General features: G+C 47.7%; 1 protein-coding gene across 1 annotated transcript in view; it reads left to right on the forward strand.

Annotated features, from left to right (window-relative positions):
* Window positions 1-15,401, forward strand: part of LOC308373516 (EH domain-binding protein 1-like) — a gene marked incomplete at its 3' end in the record, with an annotated part of 49,072 nt that extends 33,671 nt beyond the window's left edge. Inside the window, exons 5-10 of the mRNA XM_080849090.1 lie at window positions 3,071-3,252; window positions 6,117-6,256; window positions 10,873-10,998; window positions 12,125-12,416; window positions 13,826-14,036; window positions 15,294-15,401. Of these exons, the coding sequence (XP_080705216.1) occupies window positions 3,071-3,252; window positions 6,117-6,256; window positions 10,873-10,998; window positions 12,125-12,416; window positions 13,826-14,036; window positions 15,294-15,401 (1,059 nt within the window). The remainder of the gene's footprint in view (window positions 1-3,070; window positions 3,253-6,116; window positions 6,257-10,872; window positions 10,999-12,124; window positions 12,417-13,825; window positions 14,037-15,293) is intronic.
* Window positions 15,402-17,923: the final 2,522 nt, after the last annotated feature.

Genomic DNA, 17,923 nt, shown 5'->3' on the forward strand with positions numbered 1-17,923 from the left:
CATTCCCATTTACTGAAGGAGCTTTGGAGCCTGGTGGCACAGGGGCTGAAGTGGGCACGCTTGGGTACGTAGTGTGTGTGTGTGTGTGTGTGTGTGTGTGTGTGTGTGTGGCTGCACCCTCTGCCGCTAGCTCTGCAGCACCTTGGGGGTAAGCGGAGAACGTGCTCCCCTGGTGCCCACCCCTGATTGGCTCTGGAGTGGGACCTCAACTTGGTTTCCCATCATGCTTTGCCCACTGCTAATCTGCTGCGATGGTGAGGTGAGCAGGCCGCTGGGGAGAGAGGCCGCGTCCAGCTCACTGAGGGTGCACCATTCTGGGCTACTGATGGAGCCGGCACATGGAAGAGCCACAAGGTTCCCTCGAGCTCCAAACTCTGTGTGTGTGTGTGTGTGTGTGTGTGTGTGTGTGTTACTGCGTGGAGGTGTGATCTATAACTGCGCCACTGTGTCCCAATCTCGTCAGCGCTGGGAGGTGATAAGAGAGTGAGTCGTTTGCACTGGTGCACACAGGAGCGTGGTGCCCTGTGAAGACATTGCTCACACTTACACACACACACACACACACACACACACACACACACACACACTCGCGCACACAGTTACTCCATCTCATGCACACAACCTCAAAGAAAGAACATCCGCATATCAGCAGATCTGCACACAGGCGTATGTATATAATACATGCTCTCCAAATAGCCCTGTGTGAACAGGGAAATGTGTGGCATTGTATTCATGAGGGGCTTTAAGGCGGCGCCTCTCCCCCCGCACTCCCCCTGGGCTGTGGAACGGGAACACGGCACACTGAAATAGACATCTCCAAACCACTGACTGCACCATAGAAATCGTTTGGTATACTGGTGCTCGTGTGTGTGTGTGTGTGTGTGTGTGTGTGTGTGTGTGTGTGTGTGTGTGTGTGTGTGTGTGTGTTTGGTAGGGGCATTCATATTTCTTTTGTTGAATTCATCCAGTGATTTGTGGCCATTGAATGGAGGGAAAAAGGAAAAAAGAGGGAGAGATGGAGAGAAGGAAGCCATACTAGCTGCCATGAGAGGAGCCCTGATCATGAGAAGCTGTAGGCCATTTATCCCCCCCCCCAGCCCTCCCTCCGTCGTTCCCTCACTCAGACACTCTTTCGATTCCTGAACTCGGGCCAAGAACGCCACTCGCATTCAGACGGAGGGATGGAGTGGCGGCTTGCGCTCTCTCGCTCCGGCACACGAGCGCCCGCTCGCTCTCGCCGCTCCATTTCAGATGAGCAACGGGGGAATGCTGCCGAAAAACAGACCAGCAAAACAAACAAATAAACAAACAAACAAACCAACAAACAACAACCCCTCTGATTGCCTTCTCTTTCACTCTCCCGTTCTCTCCCTCTCTCTATCCCTCTCTACAACCCCCCCCCCCCCCTCTCTTGAAATCACTGACAGAAAGAGAAACGGTGAACATACACCTCCCCAAAGACATATTTGTTTTTACTGTGAACAACCTAGGGCAGCAGCAGACTGAGGGGAGAGGGGGGGAGAGAGAGCGAGAGAGAGAGAGAGAGTGAGGGAAAGAGAGAGAAAGAGAGAGAGAGAGAGAGAACATGGCACGTGCCCTGTATCAACACAGCGAGTGCGAGAGCAAATCCTTGATAGGCTGACAGCAAGCAGGGAAAATGCCCCGAGGTAGAGCGGAAAGACTAAACGTGCCGTTTTGTTTCGCTTATTTATTTATTTTGGCAGGGTAACGGCCCCAGCTGTGTTGTTTCCTATCTAGGGATGCACAGCGGGTCCAGCTGAAGATGGGTTTTTGTTCTTTTGATTTATTCATCTGTTGGTTTCATGTTGTGCAAATCTTTCATCTTTTCAAGGAAATGGGACAACTCAAAACTGCAGAACCTTTTTATTAGCTTGTTGAATAGTGTCTCGTAATTATGACATCAAACATTCGATTAAAAAGACACACATGCACACACGCACACATGACACACATGACACACACACACACACACACACCACTGCAGTAGTGCTCTTTAGGTTTTGGAGACGTGCAAGTTTGACAGCCGCCACTTGACATTGTGTCTCCTATAGGGGGCGCCAGGGACCTGACATCCTTTATCCTCACAAGCAGAGATAATGTATCAAATGCTCTGTGTGTGTGTGTGTGTGTGTGTGTGTGTGTGTGTGTGTGTGTGTGTGTGAGATTTCTTCCCAGGGCATTATTTTCACATCTGTAACTTCTCTTGTGTTATAGTCTCTATGTCATGTTAATGGATAATTAAATGTACTCATCTGGCATACGCTTTTATCCTAAGCGCCTTCCGAGTGAGGAGCCACACTCACGTTTCAGTACAGTAGGAGACCTTGGAGTAGGCACTAAGCACTAGGCACTTCACATCACTAAGCACTAAATCTATTCAGTCAGACAAAGTACAAGGAGAAAAGGAAGCCAAGGTGTGTGTGTGTGTGTGTGTGTGAGATTTCTTCACAGGGCATTATTTTCACAAACATTCGTTGCCTAAAACTGATCATACTGTGATCTCAAGGCATTTAAGAGGCTACGTGACTTAAAGCATACATACATCATGCACCAAGTCACTTAGGCGTAACTTTAATATATAGCATGTGTCTGTCAGGCCTGTTGACATTTAAAGTAACAACCTGAAATAGCTCCTCATTACATTTCTCCCATAGCCTGCATTCTTGACCTGCATTCTGGTTTTTCCCCAGGATTAAACGGGTCGCGTTTTCCTCATGCCTCAGACATTTTTCATTAGCATGTTGATTGATAGGTGATTGATAGGCAGTTGAAGTCGTAAAAGCCTCAGGTGCAATAGGGAGGTGACAGCAGATGATTAAAGCAATTAATTGTTCTTCTTGTTTGTAGGCGGGGCAACTGTATCTGTTACTGATTCAGAAGCACTTGTGTTTAACGGGTGAAATTGAGTGATTTGACCAACAGTGATCTATACAATGCTTTAAATACAGGTTTTTAAAAGGAAGTATGTCTTTCTGCCTGACACCCATTTGTTTTTTGTTTGTCCTTTCTCTCCCCCCCCCCCCCCCCCTCTCTCTCTCTCCCTCCACAGGAGTCTCCGTCGGGGAGGAGGAAGGCTCTGGCCACCAGCAGCATCAACATGAAGCAGTATGCCAGTCCCATGCCCACGCAGACCGACGTCAAGCTCAAGTTCAAGCCCCTGTCCAAGAAGGTGGTGGCTGCCACCCTGCAGTTCTCCCTCTCCTGCATCTTCCTCAGGGAGGGCAAGGCCACGTGAGTCACCATTCCACACCTACACACAAATTAACACAAATCAATTATTCCATATGTTTACTACTCCACGCACACACAAATGAATTACTCCATATACGTACCACTCAACGTGTCGTGTACACACAAATGAACACAACTCAACACAATTACTCCATATACGTACCACTCAACGTGTCGTGTACACACAAATGAACACAACTCAACACAATTACTCCATATATATTCGTGAGTCACCATCCCTCATCTACACACAAATTAATTATTTTCATATATTTACCACTCCACACTTAGACACAAATGAACACCAATCAATTACTCCATATATTAACCACTCCAGGCGTACTCACAAATGAACACAACTCAACACAATTACTCCATATATATTTGTCTGTTTTTTTTTTACCAGTTAGTTCATTATTTATTATGTTGTGAACCAAATGGTTCAGAAAAGCAAAGGATTGAAATCAAAGGCTTCAAAGAAAGATGGGGCATCAAATCAAGTCTCCAATAAAGAGTCTGGTAGTTCAGTTTGGATTGATTGGAACTGGAGAATTCAGAGTGAATGGGCAGAGATCAAAAGACCAGGCCTCTTGCACAGACACACACACACACACACACACGGTGACTCTCCCTTGAGTTTCCCTCTCTTAATCACTCATTCTCACACTCTCCTTTCTCATTTCTGCCTCCCTCTCTCACCTCTCTCTCGCTTCAGTAACACAGCCAGTGAACCTCCCTCCATGTGACACACTCCGCATTCCTGCCATAGCTGCACTCCCAGCCCCCAGTCTGCCTCTCCTCTGTTGCCCTGAGTTCAATCTGCCTCTCCTCTGTTGCGCTGGGTTAGGGGTGCACGGATCACACCACCAACAGTCAGCCCTGGCAGACAAATAACTACCCAGCTGGCTGCAGTTGTTGGGCCCCACTAGCTTCATTTTTTCTGTTTCGTCAGTTGGCTTTTTGGTGGACGTACTCATTATTGGCTGCATGTCGTTAGACTTCGCAACCAAGTTCGGATGACTGTTAAAACATATACAAAACATTACATTTCCATACAAGCCAGTTTACTGCCATGTAATTGGCTATTGGTTTTGGCCAGCACCAGTGCATCACTTCCTAGGATCCTACTCTCTTTACATCCCTTTACCTTTAGCTCTCTGCTCTCTCTATCTCTCTCTCACTCTCTTTCTTTCTTTCTCTCTGTCTTTCTTTTCTCCCACTAACCTGCTCCTCCTCTTTGTGAATGCTTGAATGCTGCTCTGTGGAATTGCACTGATTCTAGATTACAGCGTCTCCCCAACATTCTATATTCTATCTGCCTTAACATTCTGTGCTGTCTCCTGCACCCAAAGCGGGCACATTCGGAGGATCAACTTGTTCCTGTGTGCTGTTCATGCAACTGCATGTCTGTGAGATTAACTTACACACACACACGCACACAAACACACACACAAAATGTCTGACCCAGAGCTGTAGGTGGATCCTCTGTGGGGTGTTGTTGAAAGGAAAATGAAGAATTGCGTCGCGCCTCACATTTCGCGGCGGAAGTTATTTGTTGGTGTCAAATTGCAAAATCAAAAATCACCTCAAATCCCTGTGCTGATTTAATATGAAGAATCATTTCCACTCCGTTCTCTTCCTGTTAGCTGCCAAACCCATGGCTGAGGAGATGATAATTAGAAAAAGAAAATAAACAAATAAATAAATCTTGTTTTCACAGGGCTGCCTTCCAGCGGCTTGTATTCTTTTGACACAACCCCCCCCATCACACAAAAGAATGGCGACTCCCAAAGATAGCAAAAATGTTTCCAGCCACCAGCGGCTTGGAAGTGTAAATAAATAAGTCTCTCTCTCGCTCTCTCTTGTGCTTTTTCTTTTCCCTTGGACAATTCCCCAGATCCATATTTGCTGCCTTCTGTCCCCTGTGTGCTTTTCTTCTGACTGTGAATAAAAGCCAGGAAGAGAGATAGATAGATGGAGAGAGAGAGAGAGAGAGAGGGAAGGAGCGAGGGGTCTCGTGTGGGATGAGTGTCGGCCTACAAGAGCCGCTCCTTTTGTGTGTGCAGAGGGTCCGGGGGCAGGAGTGTGTCACCCCTCTTAACCCACGGGGAATGATGTCACCCTCTCACAAATAAACCCCATTACGTAAGTTCAAATAAGCTCGGCAGCCGGTTAAAGAAGGGACTGTATTGCATTCATGAAGGCGGGAATGATCAGGGGGGGAAGACGGGAGGGAAGGGGGGGTAGGTGGGGGGCGAGAGGGTAGAGGCAGTGAGATGACAGAGAAGGAGAAAGAGAGGGAGTGACAGAAAGACAGAAGGAGAGCGAGAGAGGCAGAGTGAGGGAGAGCGTTAATCCTCTGGTGTTATCTGGTGGTGGCTGTCGTGGAGAAGAAAAAAAAAAAAAAAAGCACGGCAGGAATGTGTGTTTCTTATTGCCCAGGCTTCTCATGAGCGAGAGCATGAAGGGCACATTGTTTACAGAGGCATGGCTTCTCTCCCTCTGTCTTTCTGTCTCTCTCTCCCCATCTCTCCGCTAAGCCAACGGGAGGTTATCATATAGAATTGTTGCAACCTGAGGGGGGTTTAAGTGAGAATGAACAGCCAGTCCCACTGCCCTTCCCACATTATGCCCACACGTGGAACACACACCAACTGCGACCAAGACAATTCTTGGATAAAAAAAAAACGTTTGTTAACACCATTTCAATGTTAAGTGAATGTCCTTTCCATTCATCTCTCAAAATGAGTGGGGTAGCAATTCCCTTTTTTCATTTTAATCCTTTTTCTGTATGCTTCTCTAACACCCCCCCCCCCTCACAATCTCCTGTCTTCTCTCCTGCCCTGCCCTGCCCCCACCCTCAGTGACGAGGACATGCAGAGCCTGGCCAGCCTGATGAGCATGAAACAGGCCGACATCGGCAACCTGGATGACTTTGAGGAGGAGAACGAGGAGGATGAGGAGAATCGGGTCAACCAGGAGGAGAAAGCAGCCAAGATCACTGGTGAGTGGAGGATCGTGGGGGGGGGAAATGGTTTTGGATGTTTATGATCATATGGCTGCAGTATATAACGTACACGTGCATTCCATAAAAAGGATGATGTCTCTAAACATTCTCTTCCCCTCCCCTATTGGTGGCTAATGGAAGAGTCCTTCAGGGGGTGTGGGGGGGCGAATAAGCAGCACTCAGCTAGTCGTCAGGCGCTGACCACTTCAATGTTAGCAACACACGGTGGCTTTCGCATGGGTGGCTACACGGGTAGCGTGAAGACGGGATGAAAATAACAGGTGGATCCTGTACCCGCCGGAGCACAGGCTGGCACGGCCCCATTGGCACCAGACCCTGCTGTGCACCAGTCCTCGTCTTGTTCTGGGCAGAGGTGTGGGCACCAGGCACCATCCCTGAGGGCTTGCTTTGGGCAGACGTGTGGCATGGCTCTGGCCCCTGGCCCACGCTGGCGCTCCGCACCTGTGCCAAGAGCTGAGGCGGCAGTGCCAGTGGTGCCTTGATCTGAGGTTGAGCGCGCCCGCTCTGGGCTAGCCTGGCATGGCGAGTTATGGGTTTTTCTGGGCTCGCATTAGGCGTCTTAATATAATCGTAGCATAGAGAATAAATGATCCCCAAAGAAAGACTCAGTTAGCCTCATTAGACATAATGAATAAGAATGCACAGTACAAAATCCCAATTTAATTTTGTATTTTGTTTTGGGTGGACAGATTTGCATGCAGTTATGACCTGAACTGTGTTTATGGAAGCAGCTGCATAGTGTCTTATTAGCCTGGCTCAACCCGCCTATTGCTCCCAGCACAGTTCCGTCTGGGATTATAGTCTGAGATTATAGTCTGGGATTATAGTCTGGAAATGCTGTTCTCAAGATGACGCAATGGGTCTTTCTGAGGGCCCATCAATCAGTGGGGGTGGCTAGGTGCAATGACATTGAATTAAAGAATTTCTTAGAAATGTAGTTACAACAATGGCGACAGTGCTAGAACTAGATGAAGTGATGGTAGTAACCAACAGTAGAAGCAACGTTAGCAAACATCCAAGAAGTGAAGCCAGAGCAAGAATAATGTGTAATATCATTCACTGAGAGCAAAGACATTGTTGCCTTTCTGCCAAAGGGGTTTGAGGAAAGCCTAAGATATCACCTTGCACTGTTCAAGGCCAAGTAGGGAGTTAAGCAGTCCCCTATTTGTCAATGCGGATGGGTTAACAGCTGGTCCCATGTTTTCAAAATTAACCCAAAGTCTACCCACATTAGGACAGAACGACTGGATCGTGATTTTGGGTGTGGTTATATCATGCTGGTGTCCTATAGGCAAGAACAGAACTGCGGTATCCTAGTCATATGGTGTTGTCCTATAGGCAAGAACAGAACTGCTCTATCCTAGTCATATGGTGTTGTCCTATAGGCAAGAACAGAACTGCGGTATCCTAGTCATATGGTGTTGTCCTATAGGCAAGAACAGAACTGCGGTATCCTAGTCATATGGTGGTGTCCTATAGGCAAGAACAGAACTGCGGTATCCTAGTCATATGGTGTTGTCCTATAGGCAAGAACAGAACTGCGGTATCCTAGTCATATGGTGTTGTCCTATAGGCAAGAACAGAACTGCGGTATCCTAGTCATATGGTGTTGTCCTATAGGCAAGAACAGAACTGCGGTATCCTAGTCATATGGTGTTGTCCTATAGGCAAGAACAGAACTGCGGTATCCTAGTCATATGGTGTTGTCCTATAGGCAAGAACAGAACTGCGGTATCCTAGTCATATGGTGTTGTCCTATAGGCAAGAACAGAACTGCGGTATCCTAGTCATATGGTGGTGTCCTATAGGCAAGAACAGAACTGCGGTATCCTAGTCATATGGTGTTGTCCTATAGGCAAGAACAGAACTGCGGTATCCTAGTCATATGGTGTTGTCCTATAGGCAAGAACAGAACTGCGGTATCCTAGTCATATGGTGTTGTCCTATAGGCAAGAACAGAACTGCGGTATCCTAGTCATATGGTGTTGTCCTATAGGCAAGAACAGAACTGCGGTATCCTAGTCATATGGTGTTGTCCTATAGGCAAGAACAGAACTGCGGTATCCTAGTCATATGCTGGTGTATTTAGGCATTGGTTTGATATTTCTTCTTCCGGGTATTACACAGCGTTATTCCATGAGGGCTAATAGGTCATCAGCCTGTACCAAATGACCAACCTAAGCTGTTGTTTCTTTTAACGGCATGATTTGAATGCCTTTCAACCAACTAAATTGTATTTCTGGACCTTACCTTTATGTAAAATGTTAATTAATTCTTATTCTGTTTATTGTTCTTGAGATGTTTTCCAAACCCAATCATGACACCACTCAAAATGCAACACCACTCAAAATGCAACACCCATTGGTCATGAATGCTCCCATAACCAGTCATGCTCACTTGCCTCAGTCACTGCTCACCTGGCGAGGGGCATTTACCTGGACACGCCTCAGTCACTACTCACCTGGCACGCACGGCACACTTTATTTTTTCATTTGCAGTAAAATCCTGCGTTTGTTATTGTTTTTATTCCAATATGGATTTGTTACATGCCGCGTGTGTGTGTGTGTGTTCTTTTGGCTCAATCTCTCCATCAGGTTTCCGCTTTTCCGTGTTTGCTTTGTAATATATTTCCGTCTTTCTCCCTCTGTTCTTTCTTCCTCTGTTCTTTCTTCCTCCTTTCTGCTCTCTCTCTCTCTCTCTCTCTCTCTCTCTCTCTCTCTCTCTCTCTCCATCATCCCATGCATAAAGTGTGGGATGCCCGGCTTTGGGATGATCCAGACGCTCAGAAAGAGTTCTGACGCTAAGCTTCTCTTCTCCTCTCCTCTCCTCTCCACTCAACTCCCCACCCCCCCTCGTCTCTTCCCATGCGTCTCATGTGTGCAGCATCAATAAGGCGGCTGCCTATAGAAAGGCATGGCTAGCTGCATTTCTTTATGTATTCACTGTATCTGTATGAAGTGTTGGTGTTCTATAGATCGGCAGCAGAATGCTTTCCATCCCCGTCTTCACTCATGCACCCATCCCTGCTCTAGTACCTTGTGAAAGCTTTTCCTTGTACTGCTCAGTCGAATGGTTCTTATGCCTTAAGCCTCTAACTGAGAATATATGTACGTTATATGTATACATATATGACCCTGACTCTCCATGAGCATACATATGAGTCATGAGTGCTGTATGTGTGTTTGTTTTGACTGTTAACCTCTCTGGCTGCTGTGCTCTCTTTCTCTCCCTCTCCCTCTGTCTCTCTCTCTCTCTCTCTCTCTTCTCCTCTCTTCCCCTTTTCTCTGCTCACGCTTGTCCTGACCGGCCCTTCTGTTTGCAGAGATAGTAAACCAGTTGAATGCCCTCAGCTGCTTAGATGGGGAGTTCGACGACTACCCAAAGCAAGCAAATAAGCCATCGGCTAAATCAGCCAGTTCCTCCGAAGGTCTTCTTGAGCTTTCCTCTTCTCTTTCATTCCTTCCTTTTCTGTGTCTTTCATCATTCACTCTCTTTTGTGTCTGGTTGTTCTCCCTCTCTCTCTTTCTTTTATTTTTCTTTCTTAATTTCTCATGTCCTTTGACATAGTTGATGTGGTGTGTTGGTGTTTGGTCTCACTGGTTTTCCTGTTGATTTGTTATAGTTATTATGTTGTTATTTTTTTAATTTCTATTCATTTCTCCCCTCTTCCGTTCTTGTTGTACTACCCTCAACATTTTTATTCATACTTTTATGTTCCTGAATCTTGTTTTGGTGTTCTGCAGTTTGCAGTGAACCAGACCCCCATCTGGAATGAGCAGATGGGATTGCATGGGTGTTGTGTGACATTATTTATTATAACACCACGAAGGAACACTGATGGCTTAACTTCTAGAAGAACTTAGAACAGTGGTCTGCAGAATGTTCCATCAACGGGAAGAATCTCAGGCACGTCTCATCAATCTCATCTGTGTCAGGTTTTGAATATTTGGCTGGATGAATATTAGAGGTGTAGTTAAAACATGATGGATTGAAAAAAAAAAAAAAAAGAACTCGTAAGCAAGGCCTACTGTCAACTGAACAGAAGTATAAAAGTAGCCTACCACACAGACCCGTGCTCATTCCAGTTGTCCTGGCCAGTGTACCGATGGCCAAATATGGGTGAGAATGTGTGACCGTGGCACGTGAGGGCTTACATGTCATGTCACGTCACAGACCCTTATCAGCCTAACCCTTACCCGTCACCCCTCCCCCGAGATCCCAGCACCCAGAGCCCAGCCCAGGTGCCCCTGTGTTGTAGGGGAGCACACAGACACTGACTAGCCTTCATCTCGGTGCCAGTCTACGCAAGGGTGTTGGTTCTCTGCCAATCTACGCGAGGGTGTTGGTTCCATATGCAGGGGGTTTCAGGGTTGGTTGGTTGGTATGATCTTGGTTCACTCCAAAATGCAGATGTGTTTTTCGTTCCTTTAGGTTTTTCTGTTTTATGTGGTTTTGTAATTCTGGTTTTGTGTTGTTTTTATTTTTATTTATTGTACCCTCTTCCATGTGGATTGTGCAGGCTCTTTTCATTCTTCGGGGCATTTATGTCAAGCACTAATTGTGTGTTTGTTGCGGTGTGACGCTTTCTACAGAGCTGATTAGCAAGCTGAACTTCATGGAAGACGAGGACCAGGATCCCTCCAACCTGAGCACCAACCCCTTCGACGATCCGGAGGATCCCAACGACTTCAACCCCTTTGGGGACCCCGATGAGGAAGGTAACTGCCTCGTCTCTTAACACTTTTTTATACGTAACTTTTTTGCGGTCAACCTTGTCACACCATTCATTATCTGATTAGGAATGCCCTAATTGTAAGCCCATTGTCTCCAATGGAGCTGGTGTCAGGGGCTGAAGAAGTTAGCTTGTCTGCGATGCTGCGTATGCCAACTGTTTGTGCATGCTTCAGGAATAAAAGAACTAAGCAAACGCAGTGTTGGTCAGTCCCCTGTTTGACCACCGTCACACTGTGTGGCTAACCAAGTGAATGTGTTTTAGCTCTGTCAGCTGCCATAGCACAGGGTCTTCTGCTTGCCTAGACTTGCATGCACAGCCTTTGTGTCGTCTGCTCAGCACACACATCGTTTCTACCCCCTGACATCACCAGCTGTATGTGTGAAGCTGCCTTCGTTACCCCGGTAACCCCCAGTCCCCTCACCACCCACTGCTCTCAGGGCTGCCTTTAAGTGTGCCAGCCATGGCTGTTGAAGGATGGGCCTGATTGTGCTTTGTGTGTGTGTGTGTGTGTGTGTGTGTGTGTGTGTGTGTGTGTGTGTGTGTGTGAGTAAGAGAAAGTAAGTAAATGTTTTTGTCATGTGGAAACCTAGAGTGAGGTGTCTAGCCCTTCTGTCCAGAGCTGTCATGGAATGTGACTCTCTATGAGGGGCTGTGTGTGTGTGTGTGTGTGTGTGTGTGTGTGTGTGTGTGTGTGTGTGTGTGTGTGTGTGCTTGCTTGGATATGCTGTTCATGCACAGCACTTCTGCTTGAGTGAAATACAGTAAGACGGATGGTTTCAACAATATTTGCTCAGACTTCAGGCCTTAGCCCCTGAAAAGCCCAAAGAGAGCAGAGAAGACTGGGATGGTGATGGCTGGTGTGTCAGGCTGCCTTTAATCAGCCTTGGCCTTGTCCAATCACCTGTGACCCTGAACATCTCTCACTTTCTTTGTGTTTCTCTCTCTTCACTGTGCTCTCTATGCCTTATGTCTTACGCTAAGACTAGTGACGCAAAGCTTTCTCTCTCGTGTGTTTGCTGCCCTTTTCTTACGGTCTTTCATTTCATTCATTCATTCATTCATTCATTCATTCTTTCATTCTTTCATTCTTTCATTCTTTCGTTCATTAGCTTTCCCCCCATCAGAACCACCTCCGCGGCCCACATTCAGATCCAGCCCGAAAGTCGAGGACTCCTACGACGAGGACCACAGCAACCCGTTCGATGAGCCTGACCCGGAGCCGGACCCGGAGCTCCAGGGAGGGGGGAACCCGTTCGAGGAAGCCGACGCAGAACCGGAGCAGGAACCGCAGCCACAGCACTCACCGCCCCGACCCACCAAGCGGAAGAACGTCCGGCCCGTGGACATGAGCAAGTACCTCTACGCAGACACCTCCAAGGCCGAGGATGAGGAGCTGGATGAGTAAGTGTGTGTGTGTGTGTGTGTGTGTGTGTGTATGTGGGAGCCTCTTATATTCTTCCCAAATGAGTACCCCTAGGCCTGCTAATGCACTAAGACTAAATCTTCTGGTGTTGAGTAGTTGTGCCCCCGCCATAATTATGGTTTATCAGTGATTAAAAGGCTTTAGTTTAAATATGAGAGGCGTTCAATTACCACCACAGAAAGACAACAGTGTTTCCATGTGTCAAACCCGCTGTACCACACACTGCCCAGAGCCCTCTATGGATCACTGTAACATCACTGCACAGCGGCAAATTAGGGCAGATAATTGGGCACCTATAACTCCATCTTGCAAATATGGATGAAATATGTGGCTGCTCGATGTCATGTTTTGGCACAGGAACCCATTGGCCTGTATTTCATTGTTCTCTCTGTCTCTCTCTTTCTCTCTCCTGGTTGCTCTCTCTTTCTTTCTCTCTCTCTCTCTCTCCCTGTGTGTGTGTGTGTGTGTGTGTGTGTGTGTGTGTGTGTGTGTGTGTGTGTGTGTGTGTGTGTGTGTTGAGTCATTGCTGAGGTATAGAGGGCCACTTGTAGCCCATGAGGAAAGTGGTGAGCGAGGCCTTTCAGCAGTAACAAGGCCACTGTTGTTAGAGGCATTCTTTCCTCTTGTCTGGCCATCTACCCCCCCCCCCCCCCACCTCCTCCTTCTGCGAAGGCTCCTTCGCCATGACAATTTGTCAAACCTGCCATCAGAAATGTGCATGACATGCTCCAGAGAAAGGAGGAAAGGAAGGAGAACAGTAGCCATGTCTTGGTGTTATTATAGGTGTTGTGTTTACGCTGTTATGTGTGTTTTTAAAGGGTCAGAGAGCAACACTCCACCAGGCCCAGAACCATTTGTTATGATTGCAGCGTTGACATGGTCTTTTTAACTTGGGCTGTATTTTACTTATATTTTTTTTAATCAAAAACATGACAATGTTTTTTGCCCCAAAAAAATTATAGGAGAGAAAGCCACCTCCACTGTCACTTTCTCTCTCCCTCCCTCTATTTTTTTTATTTCTTTCATTTCCCCTCTCCAGTATTGCCTTTAACCTTGTCTTTCACTCAGATGCTGCTGTGTGTGTGTGTGTGTGTGTGTGTGTGTGTGTCAGTGTGTGTGTGTAAGTGTGTGTGTGTGTCAGGGATGGCTGATGAGAGATTGAGGGCCGGTTTGTGTGCCTGCTGTGGCCTCTGGCAGAGGAGGTCAAGGGGTCAGGACAGGTGTGACCTCGGGGGGCACCTGGCTTCTCCCAGCACCCAGTCAGCTGACCTACCAAATGGGGCCTTCCACTCGTGTCTGTTTCGCTAATGGGCATTCTTCAGTTTAGTTTAGATTTTGTGTTTGTTTTAGTTGAGACTAATTCCGTCTCTCTCGCTTTCTCTCTCAGGTCCAATCCCTTCTATGAGCCCAAGACCTCCAGTCCTGCCGAGCCCTCACCTCCTTCCCCGGGTCGGACCAAGCGGCGGGCCCCCGCGCCCCCAAGTGTGGCCCCTCAGGCCCCAGCGCCAAAGACAGCCCCGGAGAGGGCGACCAGCGGCCCTGCGCCGCCCTTTGCTGCCGTGGTGGGGAGAGAGCTGGCCTCCTCCTCCTCCCCCAAGGTGAGGCTTCAGTCCCGGGCATCACTTCTCTCGGTTCCACTTCCCTCTTGGAATCGCGCTCTCTCTCTCTCTCTCTCTCTCTCTCTCTCTCTCTCTCTCTCTCTCTCTCTTCGCTCATACACACACACATCCCCCCCCACACACACACACACACTCCCCCCCTCTGTTTTAGAGTTATCTTGGCCTCAATGGGCTATATTTCTCCATACCCTTTCACAACCATCTCCCTCTCTTCCCACCCTCACCTCTCTCTCTTCCTCTCTCTTCCTTTCTCTATCTCTCTCTCTCTTTCCCTCTCCTCCCACCCTCACCCTCCCCCCCCCCTCTCTGTCCCGTGTTGTCCTCTTCCCCCCAGTGCTCAGTGTGCGTTCATGCTCCGCTGTTATTTGAATATAGGCATTTATTTATTGGTCTGTTTATTATTTATGCAATTTTCTCCGCCGAATGCATTGGTGAGTCTAATTAAACGCTGTGATGGTCACCCAGCTACACACCATTGAACACACACATACACACACACATACACACACACATATATACACACACACACTCACACACAGTGAGCTAGGGCCAGCCCACTGAGTGTGAATGGCTCTGGGGCCCAGTGATCGGACGAGGGGCTTAAACACTAGCGGCTTAACTCCACCGGGCTGCTTCCGTCTCCCACAAACAAACACGCACGCACACACACACACACACACACACACTAGCACTCCCACCACCCAACACACACCCCCCTCCTGGGGGCGACTGTTTTTATTTGGCCCGTGTGATAATGTAGGCCATATTTAATTACTGCCAGACGCTTTATCACCCAGCCGCACTTGTGTGTGACTGTGGCGACGGAGAGGAGGCCTGCCGCCCCTCAAATACGTTTAATTACCCAGAAGCACCGGCCTGTGATGGGACGCCCTCGCCTCTACCCAGGGACCCCAGACCCTCTCTCTCTCTCTCTCTCTCTCTCTCTGTCACTATCGCTAGAGGGATATTGGAACTTGCCCGTGAGAACACGCTAAGGGGATAGGCAGGGAATTGAAATGTAGTGAAGTGTAATGCTGCGTTTGTTGATTTTTCTTGCACACAAAATCGTTTTTAATTGAATCCGCCTCTTTACCGAGCGCGTTCAAGGAGCCAAGCGGATCTTATGAAGCCACGGACCGCTGTTTTTCCTCTCTCTCGCCCCTGCCGTTTGTTTGTCCTCTGTCGCGGGCCTGTCGCCTGTGTTTGTCTCAAATAACCGCGTGCATGTTGGATCAGGCGTACCAGCTAAATGACTGCGGAGGAGTGGCAGAGAGAGGGATGTGCTGCTCGATCTGGAGCGAGGAGATATCCCTCTGCACGTGTGACTTTGAGTTTGCCATATAGCAGTTGAGGGAAGGGAAGAAAGCTTTTTAAATTCATACAGAGCCCTTCCTTGATAATGCACGCTCACTCACACTTACACACACTTACACACACATGCACACTGACATACTCTCTCTCACACACACACACACACACACACACACACACACACACACACACACACAATCACTTTCTGTCTCACTCCCATTCTCACACAGACACACTCACACACGTTCCTTTCCCGCTCCTCCCGCCTTGGCGGATTACCACGGCGATCTCCTGCCATATTGTGAGGCCTGGTCGCCTCCTTCCATTTGTAGAATTTGAGATGACCTTTGCATGAATAAAGTCAAAAAGGATTAAGGAGACATTCGCAACAATGGGAGCAGGAGTAACAGATGCAGCCCTCTTTGAACGTGGCCAGATTGCTGATGTGGTTTGGGCCTGTAGGCAGTGTTTACTAGGAGTGTGTGTGTGTGTGTGTGTGTGTGTGTGTGTGTGTCTCAGCAGAGCAAAACCCCAAACACACACTCACACACACAGAGCCTGGAACTGTCTGTCTTGCCATTAAAGGCACAGATGCAGATAAAACATAAAAAGGAAATGAATGAATAAACAAGTGTTGAATGAAATAAGAAATGTGAAATTGCAATATAGATAGCACGTATACCCAGATTACAAACTTCCATCCAGGATTATCAGGTGAGAGGGGAAAAAGCCAAGCACAAAACAACAAAATAAAATATTCACGTGTGTGTCATGATCACAATCATGACCTGGGAGACGTGGAAAGACTGATCATTTGTGCTAGACCGCTCGCTGTAATCTTTTTTCTACACTGAAACCTTTTCTCTACTTTCTGTAATTCCGTTACACAACTCCCAACATCTAAAGAGGGTTGTACCATATTGCAGAGAGGGCTGGAACAGCTTGCTGGTTTATTTCTGCGGATTGCGTTGCTCCTAAGGCATGAAATCCCCCCCACTTCAGCGCCATTCTGTATCCAATCAGCATATCAGAACAGGTGTCTGAGTATCTCTTCAGTCATGAGCAGAGTTTACAACAGGAGACAACCCTTAAACACTTTAACTGTGTTTACAACAGGAAACAACCTTCAGCACTTTAACTGTGTTTATGGACCTCTTTTATGTGTTTATGGACTGAAGCGATACTCAGACACCTGTTCTGATATGCTGATTGGATACAGAAGTGGAGATTCCTATTTAGATACAGGACTGGAAATACAGGACTTCACACAAGAAGGAAGAGAGCGCTGGATGAGCTGTTTCTCTCATCTGGATTTGTATTTAGCCACTTTTCTCTCACACACACACACACACACAAACACACACACACACACACACACACACACACACACACAGATATGTAGTGTTGTGATTGTAATGCTGCGTCGCTTTCCTTATGGTCACATGACAGCCATGCTACCCTGATCTGTCACAGTCTCTCTTTCACGGTCTCTTTTTTAACGCTTGTGTGTGTGTGTGTGTGTGTGTGTGTGTGTGTGTGTGTGTGTGTGTCAAGATTGTCCTCTCAGTACCTCCACCTCCCCAGTTAATTTTCTTAACATGGGTTTAGCTGAAGTGGCATATTACCTTATCGCATTATAATCTCATAGATGGGATTTGTCCAGGATTTTGCATCTGTCTTTGTGTGTGTGTGTGTGTCTGTGTGTGTGTGTCTTTGTCTGTGTGCGAGCGAGCGTGTGTGCGTCTCTGTGAGTGAGTGTGTGTGTGTGTGTGTGTGTGTGTGTGTGCGCAAGTAAGCTTAAGCAGGCCTGGCTCACCTTTTGCGTTGCAACGGCACCTGCTCCGTCACAGAGGCGTGAGTCTAAAAGCTACCACTGGCTGTCGTCTGAGACTCCCTCACACACACACACACACACACACACACTCCGGGCATTAAGGCGGGATGATTCCCATAATCCCCCTGTGCGGTCCGTGCCGGCAGGCCACTTCACACCACAGCATTTAAGACTGTGTTTGTTTTGCCAAGTCCTGGCATCCTCGTCATTCCCACCTCGTCAGGCTCAGGGGTGAAAGGCTGGTGTCTGTGTGTGTGTGTGTGTGTGTGTGTGTGTGTGTGTGTGTGTGTGTTAGCCGTTTAGACTGTTCACCTCCCTCGTCTCCCACCCCTCTGCTCCAGGGTGTGTTTGTCCTGCAGTTTAACATTAGCCGTCTCAATACACACCTTGGGCTAGTTCTTCGCTCAGCCACCTGTAATCTCGTAGACGGGATTTTCTAAGGATGTTGACTTTGTGTATTTTGTGTGTGTGTGTGTGTGTGTGTGTGTTTGTGTGTGTGTGTGTGCGCGCACAGCCACATGGATTTTTTGAAAGAGTTGTCTCCCATTTCAGAGTTTTACATCTTTTCTAAGACTTTTTGAGGCACTCATCCAAGTGTACGAAGGAACTTTCTGTTGGACACTATGAAAGTAGGCTGTTCTGATTGACTAGAACCTTCCATGCTTCTTCCTCCGCTTTTCATTCGTCTTCCGGCAATTTCACCCACCCTACCCCTACAGCC

The sequence above is a fragment of the Sprattus sprattus genome (genome assembly GCF_963457725.1).
Source record: "Sprattus sprattus genome assembly, chromosome: 12".
In the NCBI taxonomy this organism is placed as follows: Eukaryota; Metazoa; Chordata; class Actinopteri; order Clupeiformes; family Clupeidae; genus Sprattus; species Sprattus sprattus.